Genomic DNA, 16089 nt, shown 5'->3' with positions numbered 1-16089 from the left:
TACATCTACACTCCAGCAAACTGGACAGGCAAAGTGCTACTTGCCAGAGTACTGACTAATAAAAACACATATAGAGCTTCAGAAAGAATACAAGGTCAAATGCCAAAAATAAAAAAAGAAATGAAAGCAAATGTGCTACATTGTACCATTTTAAAGAGCTTGAAAACATCACACAAGGTTCACTAATACTGTTCTGACTGCAATGACCGTATTTACTTACAATCTCTTCCTAACAAGGAAACTATCAGATTTATTCATGGTACGAATGGCCAATTTCAACTAGTTATGCCAAATGTACAAGTAGTATCTGTAAATTCGAAAAGGGCAAACGAAAGGATCAGGTTATTTAAATGAATTATTCTTTAGGAACTGCTCAATATCACCCAAGCATAGTTACGAAGTATCTCTTCAAATTATACATACTCTTGAGGTCAAAAATGTCAAACTATTTCCTTAATGTAAGATCCCACAAGTAGAATATTATCTTTATTACTTGATCATAAATAAAGGTTTTTTTTTTAAAGCTGTGGAAAATAAGGGTCTTTAATCTTCATCAAATCATATACAAATTATTTCATTATACCTTTAACAAAACAAGCATTATCAAGAGAAGGTCCAGCCTCTGATCTCCTAATCTCATCCAACAGTTTAGTATAATTCTGGCAACATTTAATTAGTTTTAAATAATATTCATACAGCCCCCATTATGAAACACAGATAACAGGGTAAACTACTATGCCAGCAAGCCATATTATTAATATATAATTATACTATATTTAGGTAGCTACTTATAATTTGGAAAGAAACAGGAAGCTACACCCTTGAACATACTATTCAAAATGGCAACCAGTTAACCCTTTGAGAAAAGAATTTTTGATTAACAATGCAAGTTAAGTTGTCTTAGTTAAACTTGTATAGGCCATTTCACCATAAACATCCCAGCTGTCTGAGGAGAGAGAAGGCATAGGCACAAAGGTAACTGATTGTTCAGGTTTCCACTCATGAGAAAATAACCCTTTATAAACAGACTAATGAACCAACTACAGACAGTATACCAATGTTAAACACTTTAAACATAAAAAGATATTTTATTTATTTATTTATTTATTTATTTATTTATTTTGACTAAGTCTCGTTCTGTTGCTCAGACTGGAGTAAAGTGGCATGATCTTGGCTCACTGCAACCTCTGCCTCTCAGGATCAAGCGATCCTCCTGCCTCAGCCCCCCTAGTAGCTGGGATTACAGGCACGCGCCACCATGCCCAGCAAATTTTTGTATTTTTAGTAGAGACGGGGTTTCGCCATGTTGGCCAGGCCGGTCTCGAACTCCTGACCTTGTGATCTGCCCACCTCAGCCTCCCAAAGTGCTGGGATTACAGGCGTGAGCCACTGCGTCCGGCCTTTGATAAATAGATATTTTAAAGATAAAAAGACATGGACTTTTTTGAAATATCTGTACTGATTTCTCTTAAACTCTCCTGCATAAAGAAAATTGCCTAGCAAGTGTTCTTTTTCTTTCATGGGTGGTCATAAAAGTGCCTACACATCAGTATTCACACCCACTGAATCCTACTGGGTGTGCATTCCTCTGAGCTCACTGCTGGGGATGAGCCATGGAGCTCATAGACACGCTTTGGTACACCTTTATTCTTACTGCCGTCAATCCCGCTTGATTTAGATTGTTGGTGTTCTTCTTTGGTATTTTGATTATAAGTTTCCCAGGGTTTCAACAGATCAGGGCTTTCTTCAGATTCAAAACAAAAGAGGAGAGACTTAGCTAGAGATTCTAGTTCCTGGTGGACAATGTGAGTTACTCTACTCTCATAGCTGCCAACAGAAGTAGAAGGCACACTGAAGTCACTGTAAAAATCACTGCCCAAGTTGCAAATACTTTCAACACAAGTCTGGAGAAGATTTATATCACTATGGCATCCTATATGCAAGAGAGAGAGGGAAAAGTTAATTAGCCTTTTCAGTTTTCATCAGGTATTTATGACTTTTATAGACTCTAGATATCTTTTAAGTCAAAGTGACCCTATCAAAACAATTCCAAACTACTTAAGATTAGTCAACTAAAGTATTTATTTGCTAGATAAGCCCTTGGTTTTTCAGGATCTAATTATTTAGGTAGAAGTACTGATATACATATTAAGTGAGAATTTAATTATAAATACAAGTTCCTATATGGGTAACTAATATCAGTGAAGTAGCATTGGGTAGGCTTCAGTTAATGACTAAAATAATGAAAAGTTTAGAAATAAAAAGGAAAGATGTCAGCCGGGGACTGTGGCTCATGCCTGTAATCCCAGCACTTTGGGAGGCCAAGGTGGGTGAATTGTTTGAGGTCAGGAGTTCGAGACCAGCCTGGCCAACATGGTGAAACCCCATCTCTACTAAAAATACAAAAATTATCCAGGCATGGTGGCACATGCCTGTAATCCCAGCTACTTGGGAAGCTGAGGCAGGAGAATCGCTTGAACCCAGGAGGCGGAGGTTGCAGTGAGCTGAAATCGAGCCACTGCACTCCAGCCTGAGTGACAGCGCGAGACTCCATCTCAAAAAAACAAAAAAAGATGTCTAAGGTTCCTTAAAATATAAAATTCTGATTATAAACTCCATTTGGAGAATCATACCTTTCAGTGCAGAAATAATAATTTCAATAGCTTTCTCTAAGCAATGTTTTAACTTTAAGAATTCTGGAGCACGATTAACCATCCTCTTGAAATCTTGGTATTCAAAGTTTTCTTCTTGTACTTGCCTTCTGAAACTTTTCTGTATAAATAAAGTTAATATTTAAAATAATACATTAACAGGCTCAATGGCAGTAAGACTCAGTCAATATGATTTTAATTGCCAGAATCTTCTCTTTAAGAAAGACAGTTTAATTTCCTCACCAGTGCTTAAATCTATTTCTATAAGCAAGACCAAAATACAATAGTAATTACTGTTTTCAAAAGAAATCAGAATTTTCAATTAATTTTCAAAGTCTGTCATCCTATTACATGAGAATGGAATAAAGTAACAGTGCCATTTATTATTCAATACTTTAAAAGATACATTTATTTCATTTTTAAGAGCTCAACTTTATAATAGTTCTCATTTATTTAAATAAAAATTTTCAAGCCATAGCAATTACTCTCCTTTTTAACACATTGATCATATAATTTTTCTCTTTACCTGTGACATGGGAATAATCTATCTAATTCATCTGTATTTTAAAATCTTTGAGCACAATGATTATTAAACACAATTTTTTAGCCTATAATGACCCATCCAAGCAAAAGCTGACAGTTATTAAACCAGTAGCAATAAGAAACAGACATATTAATAAATTTCTATACAATCCTTTATCCATTACTAGACCTAGTAAGTTATGACACACATAAAAAAGACAAAGAGCTATCCTACATGCTACAATTAGACATATACAAAAGAGTTGTCTCTGGCTAAGGATAAACACTGAAATAAAAATATCTACATTTGAACCAAGCGAAATGATAAAAAATAAGCAAAATTAAAATCAATTTAAAGCTTCTCTTACAATTTTCGATTCAGCAAAGATGTTTTCAAGAGATCTAATCAATCCCATGGCATTAGTTTTCATTTCTTTGGTAACCTATAGAGAATGTTAAAATATTTTATTATACTTTATTATTCAGAAGCACAAAAATCATAGAATTGCATGGGACCAGACTTTTAAAAAATTCTAGTCTAGAAGCCCAAAGATTGGAGTTCTATTTCTGGGATTGCAATTAAATAGCTTAAGAGTACTTAAATCATACATGTGAAATTTCTTCAAAAATAAATTGCATATTGACTTCTTTCCAAATAAGTTTATTTCACTTTTAAGAGCTCAACTTTATAATCTCTCTCATTTATTTTATTTACATAAAAAATTTCAAGCCATAGCAATTACTCTCCTTTCAAACACATTGATCATATACTTAGTCTGTATTTCCTATTTACCTGTGACATGGGAAAATAATCAGTCTAATTCACCTGTATTCATTAATAATTTCTTTCAAAATAAATTGCACATTGATTTCTATATTAAATATGGACACCCTCTAATATTTGTTATAATAACAGATTTTGTGTTATACTTAAATATTTATAGATACAAAATTTCTAAATTTCCCTTGGAAGGGGGTAAGTAACATATCAAGCAAATACTATACTCTAAGAACTTTACAAATGTTTTGTTATTTGATTCTCCATTATAGTCCTGTGCTGCCCATTGTATACCTCATTTTATAGGTAAGGAAACAGACCTTGGTTCCTAACTCCTAAGACTGAGAACTAGGGTGGGAGCCCACATCTAAATTCTAAGCCTTTGCTTTTATTCTATCCAATGCTGCCCCCTAAGGTGCTTTCCTGCTCAATTTCTGCCAGGGGATTCTTTTTCAGTGTTTAATTGGCTTTACTCACAGAGAGCTTCCCTAGCCCTAATTCAGATTTGCTCTATGTGGTTTAAAAAAAAAAAAAATCCAAAAGAATATCCAAATTATTTTTCCTTCCTGACTCCAGCTTTAAAATTGTAGCTCCATGCCTTTTATGTTTCAGCTCATTTTCTATCTCTTTGGATACTTTATTCTTCTATAGGTTCTTAAAGGAGTTTTAACTTACAAGAATAGATAAACTAAAACCCTACCATGAACAACAAAGTACAGGTTTGTCATACTATAGAAAGAAAATGAGAGAAAGGAGGGTATGCAGATAGGGTCAATTGTATACAGGATGGGCCTGGCCCTTTTGCTGCTTATTTCCTCAAAACAATACCAAGGCTAACACCTGCACCTACTTCAACAGCTTACTAAACACATTCCCATATATTATTTCATCTATATTTTTCATTAATTGATTCTATACCCTTCTGCACTTATTGCCAGCAGAAATTCTTTGCAATAGTGATAGACTGCAAAAGTGGTATCACTTTGCAAATATGGTGAAGTGTTTTAGTGATAAATGGTGCTGCTGCTGAGCAAAACCAAATTTGAGACGTCACTGGTGGTCTGAATGAGCCTTTGACAGCCCAATATATCCCTTTCTTCAAAGCTGCACTATGGAACTGAAATCAGCCTCATGCCTATTTGAGCGCAAGCTTGATTTAGTGACAATATGAGCTCCTAAATTTAGTAACAATTTGTTTTTACTTTTATTATTTATTTATTTATTTATTTATTTTTGAGACAGAGTCTTGCTCTGTTGCCAGGCTGGAGCGCAGTGGCACGATCTTGGCTCACTGCAACATCCACCTCCCGGGTTCAAGCGATTCTCCTGCCTCAGCCTCCTGAGTAGCTGGGACTACAGATGTGCACCACCGCGCTCAGCTAATTTTTGTATTTTTAGTAGATAAGGGGTTTCACCAAGTTGGCCAGGATGGTCTCGATCTCTTGATCTCGTGATCTGCCCACCTAGGCCTCCCAAAGTGCTGGGATGACAGGCATGAGCCACCGCGCCCAGCCGTGTTTTTATTTTTTAAAACAAAAAAACACAAAGTGAGAGAGGCAGACATATGTTGAGAAAAAGAGAACACGTGCAAGTAAGATGAATGACTTAAGATTTGCCAGGCACTACATTTTTAGCATTTTCATATACGTTGTTTCTTCATCTCATATGATCCTCAGAACAATTTTATGAAATAAGTATAATCATCCTCATTTAAAAATGGAACGACTGAGGCACAGGTAAGTTGTTCAAGGCTACATAGGAAGTAGGAGAGCAGCTTAATGTTCCATGTCTTTCCCCTATTCTGAGATGGAGTTTTTCTGGGCAGAGAAATCTGTATAATCCTGTAGTATGAGCAAAGGGATGGAGAATCTCTGTGGCTTACACAGTTTCACCTCAGATTCTAAGATGAGCTAGAAGTACATTAATACCAAAGTTTTTCTAAACAACAACAACAAAAAAACTAACTTATTCCATGCCTTCCCAGAAACAACCACCCAGAGGGACAGAAGCCAATAGTCCTCTACATGATCTACTTTTCTAGATCAATCAGTATGTACATAAATGAGGAGACATCCTAGTAGCTAAGATCTCAGGAACCTAAATGTCCCCAGGTAGCACTGCCCCAGCCACCTGACTCCAACAAGAGCAATGGAATGGACAGGGATGGTTTTTGTTTGTTTGTTTGAGACAAGGTCTTGCTCTGTCACCCAGGCTGATATGCAGTGGTGCAATCACAGCTCACTGCAGACTCAAACTCCTGGGCTCAAGTGATACTCCTGCCTCAGCCTCCGGAATAGCTGGTACTACAGGTGCATGCTACCATGTCTGGCTAATTTCTGTATTTTTTGTAGAGACAAGGTCTCGCTATGATTCCCAGGCTGGTTTCGCATTCTGGGCTCAAGCTATCTTCCTGCCTTGGCCTTCCAAAGTGCTGGGATTACAGGCATGAGTCACCATCCCTGGCCAAGGATGGTTTTAATATGTTGTTACAAGACTCTAAAACAGACAAGTCTCTGAAATTCAGTCTCATAAGAATTTGAATTTGTATCTTCCTAGTCCCCACTTCACTAACAATAATTGTCAATAAAGAAAATTAATGCATGAACAATAGTTTTAAAAACTTATTTATGTAGCATGTTGAGTTTTGGAGTCACGCAGAATATAAAATCCTAGCTCAGGGCTTAATAGTTGGGTAATTAGGCAAAATACTCTAATTCAATGAAATGAATATAAATTCCTACCTTGAAAAATGATATGAATATGAAATATGATATTCATAGGGCTTTTTCTTACTGACAAAGTACAAACCCGTTATAGAAATGGCTAAGATTTACCACTGTTACATGTAAAGCACCTAGTCCAGTAACTGTCAGACGAAATTAATCAATAAATAGTTTAAAGCCTGTGATGTAGGTATGCTTACATGACAGGGTCAGAGCATTAAGTGACTTGCTAAATGATAAGTGGAAAGTGATAGAACCAGGTTTCAAATACATGTCTTCTAATATTAAAACCCAGATCTTTCCTAAGGTACTAAGTAATGTTAGCTGGAGGATGGGAGGACACATATTTTAGGAAATCACTGAAATGCTTATTGGTTCTGTATCTTGATATGAAATATCTTATGTGAATGCCCCAGAAAAATATTTAGTTCAAGATACTGAATCAATAAATGTTACTAATAGTTTCCATTCTTAGAAGAGGAGAGGACTAAACAAAGCTAAGGAAGAAAATGACAACCAGAAAGCGAACACTAGGTGTCACTACCACACTCCACTCTCTGCTTAGGAGTTTACAGACTGAATTCTTGAAAATAGCTGCAACAGGACCAAGCAAAATATTAACAATAGAGGCTGCAGTGACTCAAGAATAACTTGGGAAAATATCACCATAAGATCATGATGTCAGCCTCTTCAGTGAAAAATAACTCAAAACAAATTAAAACATATGAATTTATAGAAATCTAATTTGTTGACTGAAACAATCAACTTTATATATTATTTAGTACTGTACGGAATATTCTTTTATTCATCTTACCTCATTTTTTGTACACTGCCTAAAGAGTTCATGCTGAAGTTCTTTTGCTTTTTCCAGTCCAGAATCTAATAAAATCTTCATTCCTAAGCCTACACCATCACAAACAGCATCCATGAATTCCTCCTAGAAAAAGAATTTAAGCATTAACTAGAAAATTTAGCTTTTATATATTTTAATTTATTTAAATTTAGGTTTTATATATTTTAAATTATCAAGTAATTAAGTTATATTTTCTGCTTACTTTAGGACTATAATACATCCCAAGTTTATTAAGTTCAACTAAAGCTAGAATAAGAACTAACAGTCTGTGGTCTGTAAAGAAATAAAATTAGCAAATCTGTAATTTAGTATCCCATATATAACATATTGCAAAGAATGTTTATCATATTTTAAGCAGGGCTCTATATTGCTAGAACACAGTAACATTCTTTTTTTTTTTTGAAATGGAGTTTTGCTCGTGTTGCCCAGGCTGGAGTGAAATGGCACGATCTTGGCTCACTGCAACCTCCACCTTCCTGGTTCAAGTTATTCTCCTATCTCAGCATCCTGAGTAGCTGGGATTACAGGCACCTGCCACCACACCCAGCTAATTTTTATATCTTTAGTAGAGACGGGGTTTCGCCATGTTGGCCAAGCTGGTCTTGAACTGCTGACCTCAGGTGATCCACCAGCCTTGGCCTCCCAAAGTGTTGGGATTACAGGCGTGAGCCACCGCCCCCAGCCAGAACACAGCAACATTCTAATATAATACAATGTTTTCAATAGCATAACTAGTGAAAGCAAGCAGATACAAATTATCTGGTATTACAACGTTTTTTCATGTGTTGATTGGCTGAGAAAACCCTCCACGGTAGATGACTAGCATCAAATTAAGGATCTGAAAGGTAAAATAAGGTTTGCAAAATAATCCAATATATTTAAAAGTTTTTTGGTTGTTTGGTTTTGTTGGGTTTTTTTTGAGATGGAGCCTTACTCTGTCACCCAGGCTGGAGTGCACTGGCGCAATCTCAGCTCACTGCAACCTCTGTCTCCTGGGTTCAAGTGATTCTCCTGCCTCAGCCTCCTGAGTAGCTGGGATTACAGGTGTGGGCCACCATGACTGGCTAACTTTTGTATTTTCAGTAGAGATGGGGGTTTCGCCTATTGGCCAGGCTGATCTCGAACTCCTGACCTCAAGTGATCCACCTGCCTCGGCCTCCCAAAGTGCTGGGATTACAGGCATAAGCCACCACACCCGGCCCAAACAGTTTTAAATCTTATTGCAAAACTACTAAAAGTACAGGCTATTTTGAAAACTTAAAAAGAACTTGCCATGTTTAGTACTGTACTATTATCAAAAGACTAATGTTCCCTCAGATGAAGTCTGTCTAAACTAACATTGCTAAATTACCTGGACACTGGCAGCTTTATTGTTACCGTTTTCTAGAAAATGCAGCTTGCTCCCTTTCAGAACTGCTAACTGCCCCACATACTTTACAGCTTGTTGTACAATTTGGATTGCATTCTTTTGAGCCTCTTTTATCATTGATGAAATATCCGAACAGCATCCCTGTAAGATAAAAATAGACAAGTGTATCAGATACATGAGATTATAACAGGTGGTAAAGAAAAGATAAGGGCCGGGCACAGCGGCTCACGCCTGTAATTCCAGCAGTTTGGGAGGCCGAGGCGGGTGGATCGCCTCAGGTCAGGAGTTCAAGATCAGCCTGGCCAACATGGTAAAACCCTATCTCTACTAAAAATACAAAAATTAGTCAGGCATAGTGGCACACGCCTATATCCTAGCTACTCAGTAGGCTGAAGCATGAGAATTGCTTGAACCCAGGAGGCAGAGGTTGCAGTGAGCTGAGATCATGCTACTGCACTCCAGCCGGGGTGACAGAGTAAGACTCCATCTTAAAAAAAAAAAAAAAAGAAAAAGAAAAATGTCCCGGGCACGGTGGCTCACGCGTGTAATCTCAGCACTTTGGGAGGCCGAGGCAGGCAGATCACAAGGTCAGGAGTTTGAGGCCAGCCTGGTCAATATGGTGAAACCCCATCTCTACTAAAAACACAAAAATTAGCCAGGTGTGGTGGCGGGCGCCTGTAGTCCCAGCTGCTCAGGAGGCTGAGGCAGGAGAATCACTTGAGCCTGGGAGGTGGAGATTGCAGTGAGCCGAGATCGCACCACTGCACTCCAGCCTGGGTGACAGAGCGAGACTCTGTCTCGCTGATTTTCAAAAGAAAAGAAAAGAAAAAGAAAAGAAAAGAAAAGAAAAATCATCTGGAGAAAATAAATTCTGCATTTATTGATACAGTGATCTCACTTCATAAATGTCTCAGTCAGAACCAGAAAACATCTGTGGCTGCTAAAGGTGATAAAATGAGTAAGATATAGTCTCCACCCTCAAAGACCTTACACACTAATAGGAGACATAAGTAAGTACAAAATTAACTACATAAAAGACAGAATTAATAAGTAAAAGCCAAAAGAAAGAATAAGAAGGGTGGCTCTTTTGCATCTGAACTTTTACTGTTCTGATAACCATCTGACAGTTAATAAAGATATGATTTTCTCAGGGGAAACGAAATCGAGAGGGAGAGGAAGGGGAAGCAAAAGGGATGAAAAAAACCCCAAACATCTTCAAACAAAAGACTTCCCACATGCACTCAGAGTACACATATAAAAAAGGAATGAGGAAGCTTCTCTTGAGCTTTTCTTCTTTCTGTTACCTGCCCCCTGTAGTGTCTCTTCAAAATATTTCTCCTGGCCTGCTTTGGGGAATATGCTAATTGTATTGCTACAAGAAAAGGATTCTCAAACCATACTTAGTAGAAACTGTAGTCACTAAATTCAGGTTTGCTAGCTTAACACAAGTCTGTCCTGAGCTTAATCTAACTTCCCCTCCAAGTCACCTGGTCTCTCCATCCTTGATTCCTTGTATAAGATTTCCCACAGGGCTATGAGTTGAAACCCACAAGTTCAGTTCAAAGTGTTCTTCTCAGAAAATGAAAAGAAGGAAAGAAACTACACACCAGTTACTCTAAGAGAGACATTCTCATAACATTAATTCATCTGATCCTCACAGCAATCCTGCCCGGTAGGCATTTCTAGCTTTATTTTCCTGTGAGAAACAGGAGACTCAAAAATTAAAGCAGTTTGCCCAAGGACGCACAACTAATTTAGCATGGGTTCAAACATCAGTTTTTCAAGTGCCAGTAGTGAGTTTTTGTTTTGTGTGTGTTCTCCCACTATTCTAGTACTGCCTCTAAAATCTGAGAGCCAACCAAGCACTGACCATCCTTCAACAAGCTTCCTTTTCTAGGCTCAAACTTAAGTCAGACCCTTCACTTCTGGCTCTCTAGCTTTGCTCTCTGGCCAATCCTACCTTTCATTTTCATGATTCTATGCTGTCAGAAATTCTCCTTCATCTACTACTTCATCCACACCTGTTTGCAGTCCACCAGCCCCCCCACCCCTTGTCTTAGTCATCCTATTTCCTCATTACCTATATCCAAAGTCATCCTTCATCCCATATGAATTTATAATTAATTCAATAACAAGTATCCAACCGAACATCTATCACATAATGGCGCCTTGTGAAAAAAGACACCCACTGTCCTCTAGCTTCTTAGAGCTAACTGTCCATTGAGATGTACAGGCTTATAAATAGTATGTTATATTAAAAGTCATAACGGGTGAAGTTTAGGGTTATTAGAGAAGCAAATAAGACAGGTGCCTAACCAAGTCTTGGGGAGACCTAGAAAATCCTCCTGAGGGAGAACAACGGACATTAAAAACAATCATCTGATTTCAAGTTCACTAGTTAGATCAGTTAAAGATTTCCATATCCCAGCTAGTAAATAGCCCATTCAGGAAGTATTTGACACAACAAAAATTCTACTGCAATAATAGAATGTGGAAAGTCTTTTGGTGGGCACTATAACATAAAATTTGTTCAATTGTTCTATAACATTTTATTACATGGTCTAATTATCCTTTTTTAAAAGTGAAATCTAACCCTCTTAGTATTTTCTTTTTTTAAATAGTTTATTTTTTGTTATTATTATTGAGACATGGTCTCACTCTGTCATCCAGGCTGGAGTGCAGTGGTGCAATCATGGCTCACTGTAGCTTCGAACTCCTGGGCTCAAGCAATCCTCCCACCCCAGCCTCCCAAGTAGCTGGGACCACAGGTACATACCACCAAAAAATCAGCTGGCTGATTTTTTTTATTTTTTTAGAGACAAAGTATCTAATAAGTTGGATATTTGTTATTATTCGCTATGTTGCCCAGGCTGGTCTCAAAGTCCCAGGCTTAACTGATCCTCCTGCCTCAGCCTCCCAAAGTCCTAGGATTATAGGCATGAGCCACTGTACTCGGCCATTAATTTCTTATCTGCTCCTTTTGCATATCAAGGAATTTTTAAGAAGGAATTTGTTAATATGGTAGATGACTAAGTATTCTCCAATATCAATTTTCCACTTCTTCCACAGATCCCTTGATTTCTGGCTTGGCACATAGGTGTCCAGAATTTTTTTAAAAAATACATTTCCTCATGATACTTGCAGCTAGATGTAGTCAAATGATAAAATTCTAGCCAGATATATAAATAGATGTGGCATACGGTGATTTCCAGAAACCTCCCTTAAAAGAAGGCAAATTTCAGCCGGGCGCAGTGGCTCATGCCTGTAATCCCAGCACTTTGGGAAGCTGAGGGGGGCGGATCACCTGAGGTCAGGAGTTCGAGACTAGCCTGGCCAACATGGTGAAACCCCATCTCTACTAAAAATACAAAAATTAGCCGAGCATGGTGGTGAGTGCCTGTAATCCTAGCTACTCGAGAGGCTGAGGCAGGAGAATTGCTTGAACCCAGGAGCAGAGGTTGCAGTGAGCCAAGATCGCGCCACTGCACTCCAACCTGGGTGACAAGAGTGAGACTCCAGCTCAAAAAAAAAAAAAAAAAAGGCAAACTTTGCCCTATCCTTCTCACCACTCCTTCCACCCTGCTGTGCTGAGCTCAGATGGGGCTCCTCCATGGTGGGTCATGAAATCAGGGGCTACACTTTGGGCATGGTGGAGGGGACCAATGGGAGGAGCCTGGATCCTGAGGACTCTGTGGATCAGAGCCACTGTGTCTACATCTAGATTTTACGTGAGAGAGAATAAGCTTTCATCTTACTTCTTCTTACAGCCAAACCTAATCTTATCTGATACAAGACAAGCAGGAAAACAAAATTATTTCCTTGTCTCTATGTCAGCAGGATTGTGGCCAATTCAGTCTGAGTTGAAACCCAATCCCATACCCAGAGAAAGACTCTGTCTCTCTTCCCAGTATCCCTTATTGAGGGCCAGCATGGTATAATGGCAGAGCATGAACTGGGCCCAAGGCTGCCTGGGTCCAAATCCAACTCAGTCATTTACTAGTTAGGTAACATTGGATGGTATATTTATTTTCCCTGTGCCTCAATTTCCTCATCTACAAGATGGTGATAACAACAGTGCCCACTGCTGGGGTTGTTATAAGGATTAAATGAGTTAATATTTGTAAATCACTTAGAACTACTCGTACATAGAGAGCCATGTAAGTCTTTGTTTAACAAACCAATTACAGACAACCACAGTCTCAGAACTTCAAAACAGAATGTACTTTTGAAAATCATACAGAGCTAATTTGGGGGAAGATATAGACAGTAGAAAGCCAACAAATAATTATTAAATGAATCCTTCAAATGATAATAAGCAAATCAATTTACCTGCAAAAATAACTGTAAGTAGCCTCCCAGTTTTTTAACTTCTTGTCTCAATTCATCCTCAAGTCTTGCTATGTTGGTACAAGGCAGTAAATCACTCAGCCAGTGTTTCATTAGCACTACTAGCTGCTCAAAAGCACATGCAATCTGAATAGTAAGTGACTGGATTGCTCGATCAGAAGAAAACACTTTGAAAGAAGAAGAAAAATTACTGAATGAAATATTATCCAAATAAAAGAACTCATATATGATCATCATTAAAACATTTAACACAGTTAAAAGATGCATGCCAGATGTGCCAAATAATCATTCAAAACAAAGTGCAATGTGCAGAAAATAATCATTTATGTGAGTTAACAAAAGCAGTGAGATTGCTTACAGTTATCTTGACTTTCTTCATCTTGTTCTTCATGAGCCTTGGAAATAGCAAATAGCCCATTATAAATTTTAAGAAAACTATTAATTAGGCTGTCTGCTATAGTTCTTTCTTCATCATAACTCTGTCCAAAAAAATCTAATGAAGAACCAATCAATTCTTTGCAAATTCCAGGAAGAAATGACTCTGCTGAATTTGAGTAAATAGTGCTTGATTTGTCCATTAAACCTACATCAACAGAAAATAGCCATTTTAAGCTTGTTTTCAGGAATAATACTTTCTTTTTTAAAAAAAAGGGATCCTTACTTTATGTACTTCTGCATTACTGAAATCTATTACAACAAGAAAGCATTTTTGTGTTCACTGTGGAATTAGAAAAACAAAACTATTAGTATATATAACATCGTATGCTATGCTGTACTTGGAAGTATATCTTCCATGCTATACTTGTGTATGTTGATTTCCAGGGTGCTCCATAATGCTAATTCTGCAGAAACTACCCCTCTGCTGCTTGCAAATATTACTTGTATACTATTGCTCTTCCAAAAATGTTCAGGCATAATACTTTCAAACAAATGTTTTAATGTAAGCATATTATAGGATCACTGATCAATAAATTCAAAGTAGGCTATACTTATTTCAATTCAGCCTCATTTCTATATGCTAAAGTGAAAACACAATTCCATTCACGGATCAATTAACCTCTCAACCGCATCAATCCATAGATTTAGTAGCTCCCTGACTATACTATGAGACAATAGAGAATCCAAATATCCCACGTAACCACTGGGTTAATCTCTTTCTTTACTTTTTGGTAGGAATTAATTTTCTTTTCTTTCTTTTTTTTTTTTAAGAGACAGGGTTGGGCCAGGCATGGTGGCTCACGCCTGTAATCCCAGCATTTTGGGAGGCCGAGGCAGGCAGATCACGAGGTCAGGAGATCGGGACCATCCTGGCTAACGTGGTGAAACCCCATCTCTATTAAAAATACAAAAAAATTAGCTGGGCGTGGTGGCACAAGCCTGTAGTTCCAGCTACCCGGGAGGCTGAGGCAGGAGAATTGCTTGAAGCCAGGAGGCGGAGGTTACAGTGAGCAGATATGGCACCACTGCACTCCAGCCTGGGCAACAGAGCAAGACTCTGTCTCAAAAACAAAAAAAAGAGAGACAGACAGGGTCTTGCTCTGTTGCCCAGGCTGGAATGCAGTGGTTACTCACAAGCGTGATCATAGCACACTGAGCTTCAAACTCCTGGGCTCAAGCAATCCTTTGGCCTCAGCCTCCACAGCAGGTGGGACGACAAGCATGTACCACTATGTCTGGTGGGATTAATTTTCCCTAAAGAACTGTAATTGATGAAAACAATGACAGTTACATAAAATTAGAAGTATAATTGGATTCATAAACTGGAAAAGTAGGCAATGATAAACTACATTAAAAGTAGTGTCTCAGCCGGGCACAGTGGCTCATGCCTGTAATCCCAGCACTTTGGGAGGCCAAGGTGGGCGGATCACCTGAGGCCAGGAGTTCAAGACCAGCCTGGCCAACACGGTGAAACCCCGTCTCTACTAAAAATGAAAAATCAGCCAGGCATGGTGCTGGGCACCTGTAATTCCAGCTACTTGGGAGGCTGAGGCAGGAGAATCACTTGAACCTGGGAGAAGGAGGTTGCAGTGAGCTGAGATCGTGCCATTGCACTCCAGCCTGGGCAAAAAGAGTGAAACTCTGTTTCAAAAAAAAAAAAACGTAATGTCTCAGTACTTCTACCTTACAATAGTTTCTCTTTGAGGTATACTACAATCAAGATAGGCTAAAACCAGCCGGGCACGGTGGCTCACGCCTATAATCCCAGCACTTTGGGAGGCTGAGGCAGGTGGATCACGAGGTCAGGAGATCGAGACCATCCTGGCTAACACAGTGAAACCCCGTCTCTACTAAAAATATTTTTAAAAAATTAGCCGGGCATGGTGGCAGGCGCCTGTAGCCCCAGCTACTCGGAAGGTTGAGGCAGGAGAATGGCGTGAACCCGGGAGGCGCAACTTGCAGTGAGCTGAGATCGCGCCACTGCACTCCAGCCTAGGAGACAGAGCGAGACTCCGTCTCAAAAAAAAAAAAAAAAAAAAAAAAAAAAAAAGATAGGCTAACCAACTGATTATCTACAGTTAATACAGCACATCTGTGAGGGATGGATTTTCTAAGCACTGTCTAAACCAGAAATAAATGAGAAGCTTGACTCATTCAGAGCCTCTGGAAATAACTTTATCCTGGAGTCCTAATATATTGGGTATAATTATTCTTATTTAATAGACAAGATTAAGTTTTCTGGTCTACTTCATAGGTGCTTAAAAGCAGCAAACTAAAAGGAGGTAGAATAAAGGCATAGGGTGGGGAATATTAAAAAACTAGAACAAAGGTAAGAGTTTGGTTTGTAAAGAGAAAAAAGAAAAGCTACAAAACCCAAAGCTACAGTAGGGTAATGATGACTCAATATC

The 16089-nt window shown here is 38.4% G+C and overlaps 1 protein-coding gene across 9 annotated transcripts in view; it reads right to left on the bottom strand.

Moving 5' to 3' along the window:
* Positions 1-1509: 1509 nt before the first annotated feature.
* The window catches only part of KIF14 (kinesin family member 14), a 68379-nt gene continuing 53799 nt past the window's right edge, over positions 1510-16089 (bottom strand). For all 9 annotated transcript variants that reach the window (XM_055367846.2, XM_063709778.1, XM_019028480.4 and 6 more), the window contains 7 exons: positions 13602-13826; positions 13226-13410; positions 8879-9037; positions 7489-7611; positions 3542-3616; positions 2634-2772; positions 1510-1933 (listed from right to left, as the gene is read on the bottom strand). In XM_055367846.2, the coding sequence (XP_055223821.2) occupies positions 1554-1933; positions 2634-2772; positions 3542-3616; positions 7489-7611; positions 8879-9037; positions 13226-13410; positions 13602-13826 (1286 nt within the window). In that variant the 3' untranslated portion in view covers positions 1510-1553. The remainder of the gene's footprint in view (positions 1934-2633; positions 2773-3541; positions 3617-7488; positions 7612-8878; positions 9038-13225; positions 13411-13601; positions 13827-16089) is intronic.

The sequence above is a fragment of the Gorilla gorilla genome, chromosome 1 (assembly GCF_029281585.2).
Source record: "Gorilla gorilla gorilla isolate KB3781 chromosome 1, NHGRI_mGorGor1-v2.1_pri, whole genome shotgun sequence".
Classification (NCBI taxonomy): Eukaryota; Metazoa; Chordata; class Mammalia; order Primates; family Hominidae; genus Gorilla; species Gorilla gorilla.
The sequence above is the reverse complement of the archived record's forward strand: the minus strand, read 5'-3'. Positions and strand labels throughout refer to the sequence as shown.